At 44.9% G+C, this 14,443-nt stretch overlaps 1 protein-coding gene across 1 annotated transcript in view; it reads right to left on the minus strand.

Moving 5' to 3' along the window:
* golga2 (golgin A2) overlaps positions 1-14,443 on the minus strand; it is a 100,082-nt gene that overhangs the window by 70,077 nt on the left and 15,562 nt on the right. The window contains exons 4-7 of the mRNA XM_085965416.1: positions 8,277-8,432; positions 7,103-7,146; positions 5,663-5,726; positions 2,594-2,650 (exon numbers count right to left, since the gene is read on the minus strand). Coding sequence (XP_085821542.1) covers positions 2,594-2,650; positions 5,663-5,726; positions 7,103-7,146; positions 8,277-8,432 — 321 coding nt within the window. The remainder of the gene's footprint in view (positions 1-2,593; positions 2,651-5,662; positions 5,727-7,102; positions 7,147-8,276; positions 8,433-14,443) is intronic.

Raw genomic sequence — 14,443 nt, forward strand, 5'->3', positions numbered from 1 at the left:
TCAGGGCCTTCAGAATAAAGGTCACTGATGTCATTGGACAGACATTTCAAAAAAAGTTATAGTATGTCAACCAACTCTTCATTCAAATTCAGAATAAACTTGGTGCTTTCAGCAATCATGCCCATTTATCTTGTGGTGGCAATTTATTAGCATCAACATCTGGACAGATCTGTGGGATGGCATTACTCAACTTTCAGAATTAAAAAATTCCAGTATTCATCACTGGGACAGCTCTTGGCTTTTATTAAGTTGCCTGTAAAGATGTTATAAAGATGGGACGGCTCTAGATTCTTTTCACTCGAGTGGACTAGAGCTGATGAAGATTTCTACATAGCTGGGTTTATTCCAGGACAGACGCTCAATGCAGCTGCTGCCTACATGTGCTGCATTTTGATAAGACAGCTGTAGAGGCCAAAAATAACCAGCCGATTGGGATGGTGAACTATCTCTGAACCATTAGATACTGACTTTTGAAGCGCTGTATGGATAAAAAGGTCAAATGCTGATCTTTATGAACACCAGGTTGGCCTCCAGTGGCATTGCTCATGACCAAAAAGAATGTCTGTCCTTGTCTCTGTGTTAAGGCCTTCCCAAGGCTAGTATTTGAAACAAGTTACATTCGGCCTGTCTGAATATCCATTAGATTTGTCCAGCTTTTGTATAAGCTTTGTCAGTATTGTGCAAGTGTAAGCAGCAATAACAAACAACAGATTTTTTATCTTTTTCAAAAAGGCTCGTAGTTCTTATCGTGCAGCATTTAACTCAAATCTTTATTCTAAGCCAAGTGGAATTCTTTGAACTCAAAAATCAGCATCATCCACAGAAATTTCCTAGGAGGCTGCTGATAGAACAAAATTCAAACTTTGATCAAGAGTGCCAAGGATGGTGACAGTCTTTATAAACTTGAGGTAGATACAATTATCAAACATGGCCATTTTTGAGTGCAATTAATTGTCGAAGGGGCATTGCCCCAAACCCTGCACTAATCCAAATACAAGACTCTTCTATTCCACGTGGTGTGGGGGGGTAACAGACCATTCCTACCTCAAAACAGGCAGAGGAAAGAGAGGCGAATCGGAGTGAAATTTCTTAACTGTAGTATGGATTTTACAGCTTTTAATAAACTCAGAATATAAACTGAGTTATTGAACACGAGCCAATGAATTTAATAAAAATCTTCCAGTTCTCAGACCCGCGATCAGGATTTTGTGACTGGCCGAACTGTTCAGTGATGCATGAAGTTATCTGACACACAATAAAAAGGAAGCGCAGGCCATCTAAACAGTGCTTAATGATGCAAGAACCCAGGAGTGCGTGCTTTAATCCTGACAGACAGGATACAGTTTCATTTACTTTTTATTTAGCTAAAAGCCACAATCATATACAGATCACTTTATCCATCTGCAATCATATTAACTAAAATTTATACAACTGGTGCAGCGACATTCTGAAGTCAGGTAAGAACTCGCTTTCGCTCCACAGCAAAATATGACATTATCAGAGCAGCGAGAACAATTTCTGTATCAAGGACAAAAAGAGCAACAGCTTGTGATTGCTGTAGCTCAATTGCAGTTCAGAACTGGAATAAAATTCAAATATCATCCCTCACCCCACCCCCACCCAACCCAACTCAAATATACAAATCTGCTCAAAAAAATGTCCTTGTTCACACATACTCAGCCAACGAGCAGCAATCTCACGGCACGGCTGATTTTTCAGACTGGCTTCCCCCAACAGCTCAGTGAGTTTATACATTGAGTGCTGAGCCACACAGGCCAGAAATTTCTCAGGTTCGATCCCAGTCTATGCTGAGTTGGTTGCTACGAGGGGGATAAGGAGCCAGCTTTCCTGCCTCCATTAACTAACTAATCAGTGCCGCCTCCTGGAGGTGCTGTACATGGAAGTCAGGGGAGGGCTGGATCAGGCTAGGGTCAAATGCCCTGTGAACAAGCTTAAAGCTCACACATGAATAATGGCAAGTGATTGGTGAAAGTAGATCCACCAGCCAGGAATGCCTGCCTTCAGGTCACGTGACAAAAATTGACTTTGGGTGTGGTGGTGGGTGGGGGGGGGGGGGGGGGGGGGGGGGGGGAGAGTTTAAGAAAAAAAAAACAAATAGAACCAGTTGTATAAACAGAACACTTGACAGGAACATAGTGGCTTATATTCATGGAGGAGGCCACATAACTCAAAGCCTAGACGCTACTGAATTATGTACCCAACCCCTCACCCTGTGCAGCAGTTCTGCTCCTGTCAAGTAGCCTCTATGCAATAAGAATTGTGGTGCTGATCATCAGCTCCTCAGAACATTGTCAACCTGAAGCTTTCACAAGGATCTAATCAGTAGCAAAACTAAGCCATTTTCCATCTGAATAATCACATTCTACACAGAAGCAGAAGGTGAGAGAAATGTATTTGTATTTAGAGAATCTCTAAAATCATACAAAGAAGCTGAGAAAATATTAAGAGGCCCTCAGAATTTAGACCGCTGTATTAAATTAGGGACATAATGCGATCAATTTTATTCTATAGTTTTCTTGTCCTATGTTAGAATTGCGTCCTCGACATACGGAATCTTCTCGTATCACCTTACCTCCAGTTCTTTTGGGCTGACAGTGCAAACTGCACTTTCACCATTCACATAAGTAGTCTAGGGAGAGCGGGAGGGGGGAGAAAAAAAATCAGTGTTTCACTCCATCTGACAAGTTGCAATCATAATGCAATCGCCACAAGCAGCATCAGGTTACATCGCTTAATTGCAATGCCGCTTAAATACCTGATCCTAGTCCAGAAAGATTTTGCCAGCCAGTGCTCCAACAATGATGTTTAATCTTCATCTGATTTGTTTAAAAACAGGGATATGTAAAGGCTCCTGGATAGGGAGGAGTGGGTTGCAAGGTGGTAATCCAGCAGAGGGGTTCAGGTGCCATATCAAAGTGGAGGTCGAGCAGTTAGTCACTTGAACCCCCCCCAAATGGATTACTGTCTTGTAATCCATTGACTTTTTTTTATAAAAGTGCTTCGTTGCAATGGAAGACTACAAATGCTGGAAATCTGAAATGAAAACACTGGAAACACTGGGTTAGATCAATGGCCCATTCTGAAAACAAATGCTGAGAGACGTGCTGCTCAGGTCCAATATTTATAAACTTATAAAATTCTAACAGGACTAGACAGACTAGATGCAGGAAGGCTGTTCCCGATGGCGGGGGAGTCCAGAACCAGGGGTCACAGTCTAAGGATAAGGGCTAAACCATTTAGGACAGAGATGAGGAGGAATTTCTTCACCCAGAGAGTGGTGAACCTGTGGAATTCTCTACCACAAAAGGCAGTAGAGGCCAATTCATTAAATATATTCAAGAAGGAGCTAGATATATTTCTTAAGGCTAAAGGGATCAAGGGATATGGGGAGAAGGCAGGGACAGGGTACTGAATTTGGATGATCAGCCATGATCTCATTGAATGGCGGAGCAGGCTCGAGGGGCCGAATGGCCTACTCCTGCTCCTATCTTCTATGTATTTCTATGTATATTTTGTTTTATTTCACATGGAGTGTGGAATTTGGACAGCAGGAGTGATAAACTGACACAGGAACTCAGAAGTTAGTGCGTCACCTTTCAACACAGGGCTTAACCAACTTCCACACAATATACAAATACTGACGGCGCTGGAAGGGTGAATCAGCTCGGTGTCTCTGTGCCCCCTCAGGTTACATAGGTAATTGAGAAGTATTTCTCGGTCCTAAGCAGCCACATTTCACCAATTGGAAAACAAAAGCAAAATACTGCGGATGCTGGAAATCTGAAATAAAAACAGAAAATGCTGGAGATACTCAGCAGCTCAGGCAGCATCTGTGGAGAGAGAGAAACAGAATTAATGTTTCAGATCAAATTTCCAGTTTTGATGAAAGGTCATCGACCTGAAACATCAACTCCGTTTCTCTCTCCACAGATGCTGCCCGAGTATTTCCAGAATTTTTTATTTCCCCAATTGGAGTTTAGTCTGAAGACTGCAGTCTGTTGCACCACACTGCAGTCAATAGTAAATTATGGGATTTTAAAGCACGTCGACAGTTGGTAAAAGTACTGCCATAGTTTTTTGAGCCTGTGAAATTAGGAGTCGAAGAGTAGGAAACAATGCAATGCGTCCTGATTTCAAAACAGTGAGGAAGCAGGAGAAGGAACAGCGTGTAGGACGGTACATTAGCTGCTTAGGAAAACAAGAGAAAATTCAAAACAGGACTGACGATAGTAGTTTGGGGGGGGGGGGGTGGGGGGGGAAGAAAGAGAGTGTGCGTGCGACAGAGGCACAAAAATAGTGATGGAGAGGAAGGTCAGAATCCAGGAGGTAGGAAGGGGTAGCCCATCAGACACGTGCTTTTCTTGTATTTGGCCCAGGAATTCCAGAGCAAAGCAGGAATGGAGGTTTGATCGCCTCCATTCGGCTGAAGTTCTTGATTTTAGCCGCATCAACAACAACTTGTATTTATATAGCGCCTTTAACGTAGTAAAATGGCCCAAGGCGCGTCACAGGAGCGTTACCAAACAACATTTGCAATTATATAGGGCCCTGGTGAGACCACACCTGGAGTATTGTGTACAGTTTTGGTCTCCTTACCTAAGGAAGGATATACTTGCCATAGAGGGGGTGCAACGAAGGTTCACCAGACTGATTCCTGGGATGGGGGGATTGTCCTACGAGGGGAGATTGAGTAGACTAGGCCGATATTCTCTGGAGTTTAGAAGAATGAGAGGTGATCTCATTGAAACACACAAAATTCTTACAGGGCTCGACAGGGTGGATGCAGGGAGGGTGTTTCCCCTGGCTGGGGAGTCTAGAACCAGGGGTCACAGTCTCAGAATAAGGGGTCGGCCATTTAGGACTGAGATGAGGAGAAATTTCTTCACTCAGTGTGGTGAATCTTTGGAATCCTCTACCCCAGAGGGCTGTGGAAGCTCAGTCGTTGAGTATATTCAAGACAGAGATCGAGATTTTTGGATATTAAGGGAATCAAGGGATACGGGGATAGTGCAGGAAAGTGAAGATGAGGTCGAAGATCAACCATGATCTTATTGAATGGCGGAGCAGGCTCAAAGGGCCAAATGGCCGACTCCTGCTCCTATTTCAAGAACATTTGACACTGAGCCGCATAAGGAGATATCAGGGTAGATGACCAAAAGCTTAATCAAAGAGGTAGGTTTTAAGGAGCATCTTAAAGGAGGAAAGAGAGGTACAGAGAGAGAGAGGTTTAGGGGGGGAATTCCAGAGCTTAGGGCAGCTGAAGGCAAGGCCACCAATGGTTGAGCAATTAAAATTAGGGATGCGCAGGAGGCCAGAATTAGAGGAGCACAGATATCTTGGGGGAGGCTGGAGGAAATTACAGTGATCGAGAGGGATGAGGTCATGGAGGGATTTGAAAACAAGGATGAGAATTTTAAAATCGAGGTGTTGCTTAGCCAGGAGCCAATGTAGGTCAGCGAGCACAGGGGTGATGGGTGAACGGGACTTGGCGCGAGTTAGGACACGGGCAGCCGAGTTTTGGATGAGCTCAAGTTTACAGAGAGGGTAGAATGCGGGAGGCCGGTCAGGTGTGTGTTAGAATAGTCAAGTTTCGAGGCAACGAAGGCATCGCTGTGGGAAAGTTGAATGGAAACAGCCTTACCTGAGTCACCAAGCCATTTAATTGAGCAGACAATTGCCGGAGGCTTTCTGTGGAGGAGACGCCTCTGTAAGACAACAAAACAGAACTGTTTTTAAAAACTGGCTCCGTCAACAGCTTAGCGAGTTTATCCCGAGTAGCTGAGCGACAACGGTCCCAGGTTTGATGTCCAGTTAGCTGATAATCAGTCTCAGCATTCCACCCCCCGCCCCAGTTAGAGGGGGTTAGAAGAAGTCAGCCAGGATTCCGAACCCCAACTGAAAGCCCTGCTGGAAGTGTGCTTGTGTGAAGAGAAGAGGATTGGGCTGGGATGGAATGACAGCTGCTGTCAAATAGCCTGCCAGAAGTTACAGCCACGGCTCACAGGTAAACAATGGTCATTTGCTCAAGGGAGCAGCCAGCACCCATAAACCACTCCCTAGCAAGGAAACAATATCATTCGAGGAGTGGAGGGGAGAGAAAAAAATTCTTCTGAAACACATGTATATCAAGGACAATTTCAACACTTCAAACAACCAGAAACCAGCATCATCACCGGGTGCAATTAGCAAATTGGTTCCAATACAGTGTCGGGTAGGAGCCACTATGCCTTAATACAGGAAACTCTCGTTTAAACGGCACCGGAATTCTCGATTAACCGGCAAAATTCATATTCCGAAAACACCTCAATAACCGGCAATGTTGCCGAGTCCGAGTCTCCCGCGGTAGCCGAGTTAGTCAGTAGGGGTAGTTCTCCAAACTGCCACTACTCGGCTTCTTGGCGCTGTCGGGAAGTCCGAACACCTCAATGACAGGAGTCTGACTCCCCCGTGCTGTATACAGTCGTTTACTGTATAAGTTTTGTTTCACTGTTAAGTAATTAGAGAGTTATGGATTACCCTCAACTGGCAGTACTGTACTTAATCAAGCATCTTCCACCATCCATTTAACACAACATTCTGTAGGTGAGTACCCAATTACTGTATACTGCACATTTCTTGATGTTTTTATTTTTGTTTGTTAAAAAATAGCCTCGGTAGATAACCCTCTCCGTCATCGGAATTTTTAATCAACCAGCACCATCCTGGTCCCGTCGGTGCCGGATACCAAAGAGTTTCCTGTATTGCATGATACACTTCTTTGTGGCACTCAATGAATCATCTGAAATTGTTCCCACCACCAGTGACAAATCTTTAACTATTAGCACTTCACCCTGGTGCTTTTGAGTTCTAAAATGCTCTCAGTAGACACAAGCCACATTTGGACGGACAAGGCCAGTAATCTTACTGCTGGGTGCCTTTCCCGGTTCAATCAGCCATACTTTCACACGTCCATTACTCTTTATTGAAAGTCTAGTGAAAAGAAAACGATCGGCGTGCAGGCGTGTGAAAATCTTAAGCGAGGATTGCCTAGTGACAACCGTAGCAGAGAGACTGACTAGTGAAAGCCCAAGTGTGCTCCTACCTGCTTTCTTCAGATTGCTCTTCATGTGCTGCAGGATACAACATCTACAGAGGCAAAAATTAACATTTAGGTTGTGCAAAGAAAAGCTCTCACACACCACTGGTTTCCTGACAATTTTGCCAATAGACGACTTTCCCAACTAGACTAAAAGAAAATATTGCAGATGCTGGAAATCTGAAATAAAAACAGAAAATGCTGGAGAAACTCAGCAGGTCAGACGGCATCTGTGAAGAGAGAAAGAGAATTAACATTTCAGGTCGATGACCTTTCGTCAGACGAAAGGTCATCGACCTGAAACGTTAACTCTGTTTCTCTCTTCGCAGATGCTGCCTGACCTGCTGAGTTTCTCCAGCATTTTCTGTTTTTATGCCCAACTAGACTGTTGGGTCAAGACAGGTGACCCGAGTGAGGGGGCTTCCTATGAGAAGAGAGTGCGTTAGAGAAGCTCATTTCATTTCCAATCGTTCTCAGAGCTGGCTGACATCAGTGAATACAATGAGTGCTGCCCAGGTTTCAATTCTCTTCTGCACCTCCCGTCAAGAGCAGGCCTGATCTTTTAGTTAAGTGTGCAAGAAAAGTGCACTCAAGGGCACCAGGGTTACAGTCTATGGTGTAAGCACGATGATGATACTGGGTGGCTCAAGTACTATCACCATAGCAACGAAAGAGCTGCCCAGACCAGTGACCAACGTTCCCGCGAATTCTTCTTGGGTGCGCGGCCCCTTTAAGGGGCTGCATGGCCCATTCAAATGACCACGCACGCGCGGTTTTTGCCATTAGGCCGTCGTTGAATCAGCTGCGCAGGACCTGTAGACCGCTGTGCGCCCGCGCAGCTTAAAGGGAACATTGCCCGTGACACTATAGCATTTAAAATGGCATCATATCTCGTTAGATCGAAGGAAGCTCTGATAAGGATTTACTGCAAGAAGAACTGCTATTCTTCCACCAGACTTCTCAAAAGCCTTTAATAAACACCATACCCATTCTTGCACATGCAGGTCTAATTTTAATTAATTCCCATGAACACATTTATATTTACACAGCGTTGCACTGAAAATCATCAACATCAATTAGCATGCTTTTAAAAATCAGAAGCCACACTGCACAAAAGCAAGCTGCAACTAACAGAAAAGTGAGCATGTTTAAAAAAAATTTTTAAATGCACAAGACAGACCTGGGAGAGGGTTTCATTCTGTACTGTGTGGTCAATGTGCTGTGTTACAGTCGCTGCATTTGGCAAACTGCTGTTGGAGGTGTTGAAATGAGCAAACGTGGCACCGTCGACCCTTTGTCCACTACCAAGATTGTCAACGTCATTCTCCAGGCAAGCCTGCCAGAAAACACAGCACCCAGTTGATATAAACAGGACGGAAGCATGCCCAGCTTCCAAAAAATGACCCAATATGTGGTAGGACGGAGAAAAAAAGAGCAGTATCACAAGTTCTAATTACACAAACTGCAAGGGATTTTTTAATTTTTTATTAAAAAGACTTGAATTTACAACATTCCGAATTACAGTGCTTCCAAGCCAGCTGATAATTCAGCCTAGCCAAAGCTTTAAAAGCTGGCTTCCTGAGTCAGTGACAATCGCCAGATCCCATGTTATGCCTTGGTGGCCATTGACTAGATAATCAAAAGGATAGGATTGCTAGTAAACTGCCAGCTGCTTAAATCTATTTCCAGTCAGTTCACAATGAGCCCCCGGAGAGTGCAGAAGTGGACATGCAACAGTGCGCAAAGCAAAGAAACATAAACTCGAGCCGAGTCCCTGAACAAACCAACAGCTGCGGAAGAGAGTCGGGTGCAGAGGCGAGTGGCGAATGGGGAGCTAAGGACAAAGATTTTCACTGGGGTGGGGGGGGCAGAGAAGAAATGCCAGGCACTTGGTCCAGATGTAAAGGCTTCCTGGTACTGATACAAACCACAGCCTGCCGGTTAGACAGAATATAAAAAGTATATGACGTGGTCAAACAAATAATTTTATAGCTAATGAGTTCACTGGAATCCCTGTTCCATTATTCATTTAATAATTATATATATATTTTGGTTATGTCTAAACAAAAAAAGGTTACATTAGTGCTATAATTAATGCATTATTAGGTTAATCTGGCTATTAGGAATCAGTGATTTTAATTATCGTTTACACGGTTTCTGTAATTTGCCATGACTCACTGCATTCTTAAACAGGAGTCCATATCAGGGAACTGGTTGTAGCTTACATTAGATTAATAGCACAGTGGAGATTAGAAACGACAGGAAAACCTATGTCTTACTACTCCTAGCAAAATTACTTTGAAATTTCAATGCACTAATAACCCCTGAATATTCTTGTAACCTAGGACAGGTTTTTCTATGTTCGTGACAATTTCTTAAAGCTACCATTAATTGAGGCACTGGTGAATTCATGGATTTTCACTTTAACGGGAGTACTTCTGGCCCTAGCAGCCCACTTTCAGGTCGTACAAGAAAGATCACTCTGGTAGAATTTAACAAAAGGATAGGTATCCATGACACTACATCATAGTCTTGGGTACAGTGTATGAATGTGGCGGCTTTAAGCTCAAGTCAAGCAGCATGATCGAGGTCTTTCAGCTTTAGAATAAATCCAGGTCATTCACTTTTCACTTTAGTAACTTGAGATGCAATGGGAAGTTGTAAATCCAAAGATTACATCAATTCAGTTAGTGGAAGAAAAGTAGGTCATTACTGGCTCCAAGATATCTTGTGACCAAGTACGTATCTGTACGTTCATCAACTCATCTTCCCAACACCCCTTAAAACTAGTTGCGTCTTCACTTCCGTCCTAATGCTCCTTGAAGTCACAGTTGCACCCCTATTTCCTTGACAAGATTGTGGAACAGCGTCCATCCAACAGGCACTGTTTTTCCAATTAACATAACCAAGGATGACAACTGATGGATGCCAATGGAGAGATAACTTACAGCCCCCTACGCGCCAGAGAAAACTGAACTATATTTAACAGTCTTAAAAGAAAACATCTCAGTTTGAACAAAGACAGGAACAAATATATGTCTTAAGTGGCGCTGCATCATAAGTGCCAAAATATTCACATCAACAAGGTTGGAAAGACCCACAGTGCTAGACAAACAAAGTATCGTAGGAATGACTGCAGGATTTCCCATCAACGAGTAGCATTAGAATCGATACACTGTAACCAGGAGTAAATGGCACTGCTGTAGGATTGCGTTACCCATCAGATTCACCCACGTTCACAGAGATATTGGAGATGTGCCAACATTCCAAATCTTGCACAATATTGGTTTCCTGCTCAGTGTGATTCACGCTTCTTTTTCTAACCTAGATACACAAACAAAACTGTTCTTCTGGTTGCCCAACACTAGAATTGGCCTAAACAGCTTACTAATCAGGTTTTAATAACTGCACCTCATGATGAATATAATTTAAAAGGAGCTGCTGGGTCAAGAATGGTGATGATCTGGAATGCATGGCCTAAAAGGGTGGAAGCAGGTTCAATAGTAACTTTCAAAAGGGAATTGGATTTTTACTTAATAAAGAAACATTTGCAGAGCTATGAAGAATGAGCAGGAGAGCCGGTAAAGGCCGAATGGGCCGAATGACCACCTTTTACAGAGAATTACAGAGAATATACAGCACAGAAACAAACCATTCGGCACAATTTGTCCGTGCTGATGTTTATGCTCCACTCGAGCCTCCTCTCGTCTTTCTTTATCTAATTCTCAGCAGAACCCTCTATTTCCTTCTTCCTCATATGCTTATCTAGCTTCCCCTTAAATGCATCTATATTATTCGCCTCAACTACTGCCTGTGGTAGCGAGTTCCGCATTCTCACCACTCCCTAGGTAAAGAAGTTTTTTCTGAATTCCTTATTTGATTTCTTGGTGACTATCTTATATTGATGGCGTCTAGTTTTGCTCTTCCCCACAAGTGGAAACACTCTGGCCTAGAAATTGGGTTCTGGTCTTGCCAGGGCTGTTGCGCCAGAAAGTTTGCGCCAGCGGTAATGCGGCAGCGCCCGACGAAAATTCGGGTGCGCTGGGCCCAGACGGCGGCGGGCGCTAAAACCCTCCTTTAGCGCCTCAAAACGGGCGTGAACTTGGGTTTCCCGGCGCTAATCCCCCGCTGCGGCACCCGATGCAGTGCGGCAGGCGGGGGAACTGCGGGCCTCCTCCTCCTGTTAAGGAGGAGCTGCCTGCAGCCGACAACTGTCCGGCGGATTGACCCGACATCTGAGCCCGGCACCTCGGGGAAGTGCCAGGCTCGCATGAGACACTGATCAGGGCCGCGGGGGGGGAATGCAGGAGTCCGGGAAGGGAGGTGCGGGCAGGCGGCCGCCGGGAACGCGGCCGGCCACCGCTCCACCTTTATGCGCCGGCGCACACTGGGGGAAGACTCTGTTGCCAGAGTCTTAGTTGCGCCTGCCACGGGCGAGGCGGGCGCAACTGAATTTCGGCTTGGGGCCGGGTTACCACGGCAACCGGGACGCTGCGCACACCGATGACGTCATCGGTGCTGGCGCAGCGCTACCGGTCTACCGCCGCGGAAGGGCCCCAGGCAATTTAGGAACCGGCGCCAATTGCAGCGCTAGGCCCTCTAGCGCCGCAAAATCGGTGCTAAGGGCACTGAATTTCTAGGCCACTGTGTCTACTCTATCAAAGCCTTTCATAATTTTAAAGACCTCTATTAGGTCACCCTCAGCCTTCTCTTTCCAAGAGAAAGGAGCCCCGGCCTGTTCATCCTTTCCTGATGGGTATAACTCTGCTGTAGGATTCTAATTTACTTTTTAAACCCAATAATCTCCATAAATTACACAGGCTGCAGTGTGGATTGGTTCCACTGATCTATCAATCACTTACCTGGAGGTTCAACAAAACCATGCACAGCCTTGCTGTTCTGTTCACCTCTGTGGTTCAAACTCCATCACCATGGTTGCTTGTTTCCATCTCTGCCCTTACCTTAGCCCCCATCCCAACCCCTCAAACCCTCATCCATGTTTTTATCACCTCCAGACCCGAATACTCAAATGTTCTCCTTGCTGGGATCCCTTCGTCCAAGCTCCATAAACATCGACTTGTCCGAAATGCAGCTGTCGGTATCCTAACCCATCCCGCACGAGGTTCTGTTCATCCAGCACGCCAGTCCTCTCAGGCCGACATTGGCTCCCTGTTCCGAGCACATTACATCTGTCTGCAAGTGCAACTTCCTCCAATCTCTTTTCCCGCACCCACTAGTCTTCCGACTCTGGCCTCCTGTGCCACCCCCCTCGCTCTGCCCACTGTGCGTGATGGAACTCTCCGCTGTCTGTGCTGTTCATTGAAACTCCTTCCCGAGACCTCTCCGCCTTAACTATGTTAAACAGCACCTCCAAACTTCCTATATCTAAATGCAACCCAGAATTTCAATCCATCGCTTTGGATTATCTCCTTTTATCAGGTTTCCACTGGATGCCAGCACAGGTCCTCTGCAGAGAGTACATTTAGTGCAATTACATTCTTGGTTTAACTGACTAAGCAGTTTCAGGTAATTGGCGAGGTTTTACAAACAGTGCCTCTTTATGTCAGTGTAGGCAGGCTGCAACAGAGATCAACTCACAGTCTCAATGCCATCATTTTGACTGTTCTAGTTTCTGCAATAAGGCAAGCTCTGTTCATTTGAAGTAGTCAGCTTAAATGTGACGGCTTCAATATTTTACCAACCGGGACAGAAATGAAAGAGGACCCCTGACCAGACCAAGAGCTGCACGGGAGGAATCAGACACATAATTCATTTAGAAATGTTGAGCAGTATCGGTACAAAAAGAGTCCGAAATGCAAGGGTCAAAGAAGTAGCAGTTGCCTAATCAGAGCTATTAATCGAGGTCCCACCAGTAACATTAACCTATTTTTTTTTTTCAAATGCTGATGGATCTGCTGTGCGCTTCAAGCAGTTTCGATTTTTAATCACAGAATCATACAGCACAGAAGGAGGCCAATCAACCCTTCGTGCCCATGCAGGCTCTTTGAAAGAGCCATCTAATTAGTCCCACGCCCTCGCTCTTTCTCCAAAGCCCTGCAAAATTTTCCCTTCTAATCCCGACATCTAATGATTCAGATTCACTGCTCCTTGGTCTGCATTCTCCATTCGAACTTTAAAATAGACTGCTGGATGAAAGCCGTCAGTTTTCTGCATGCTGATGTTCCAATACCATTCACACCACAGCACCAACCATTCTGACGCCAATGCCGCCAACTCAAGAACTGTTTGATTCATTTGATATAGCTAGGTGGTAAAGTTCTGTGGAGAATTACAAAGACAGTGACGCAACAACAGCATAGCCTTATTAATCACATCTTCAAATGAAATAAAAAAGGGTTGGGAATGCTTCACCGTATACATAAGAACATAAGAAGTAGGAGCAGGAGTAGGCCATACGGCCCCTCGGGCCTGCTCCGCCATTCAATAGGATCATGGCTGATCCGAATCTAGACTCACGTCCACTTCCCTGCCCTCTCCCCGTAACCCCTAATTCCCTTATCTGCTAGGAAACTGTCTATCTCCATTTTAAATTTATTTAATGTTGCAGCTTCCACAGCTCTCTGGGGTAGCAAATTCCATAGATTTACTACCCTCTGAGTGAAGAAGTTTCTCCTCATCTCAGTTTTGAATGATTATGCCCCCTAGTTCTAGTCTCACCCATCAGTGGAAACATCCTCCCCGCATCCACCCAATCAAGCCCCCTCACAATCTTATGTTTCGATAAGATCGCCTCTCATTCTTCTGAACTCCAATGAGTAGAGTCCCAACCTACTCAACCTTCCCTCATACGTCAACCCCCTCATCTCTGGAATCAACCGAGTGAACCTTCTCTGAACCGCCTCGAGAGCAAGTATATCTTTTCTTAAATATGGAAACCAAAACTGCACGCAGTATTCCAGGTGTGGCCTCACCAATACCCTGTATAACTGCAGCAAGACTTCCCTGTTTTTATACTCCATCCCCCTTGCAATAAAAGCCAAGATTCCATTGGCCTTCCTGATCACCTGCTGCACCTGCATACTAACTTTTTGTGTTTCATGGACCAGGTCCCCCAGATCCCTTTGTACTGTAGCACTTTGCAGTTTCTCTCCATTTAGATAATAACTTGCTCTTTGATTTTTTCTGCCAAAGTGCATAACCTCACACTTTCCAACATTATATTGCATCTGCCAAATCTCTGCCCACTCACTTAGCCTGTCTATGTCCCCTTGCAGGTTTTTTATGTCCTCCTCACTCATTGCCTTCCCTCCCATCTTTGTATCGTTGGCAAACTTGGATATGTTGCACTCGGTCCCTTCCTCCAAATCGTTAATATCTGCTCAAAAG

The sequence above is a fragment of the Somniosus microcephalus genome, chromosome 23, assembly GCF_052327205.1.
Source record: "Somniosus microcephalus isolate GS21.2 chromosome 23, FLI_Smic_1.0, whole genome shotgun sequence".
In the NCBI taxonomy this organism is placed as follows: Eukaryota; Metazoa; Chordata; class Chondrichthyes; order Squaliformes; family Somniosidae; genus Somniosus; species Somniosus microcephalus.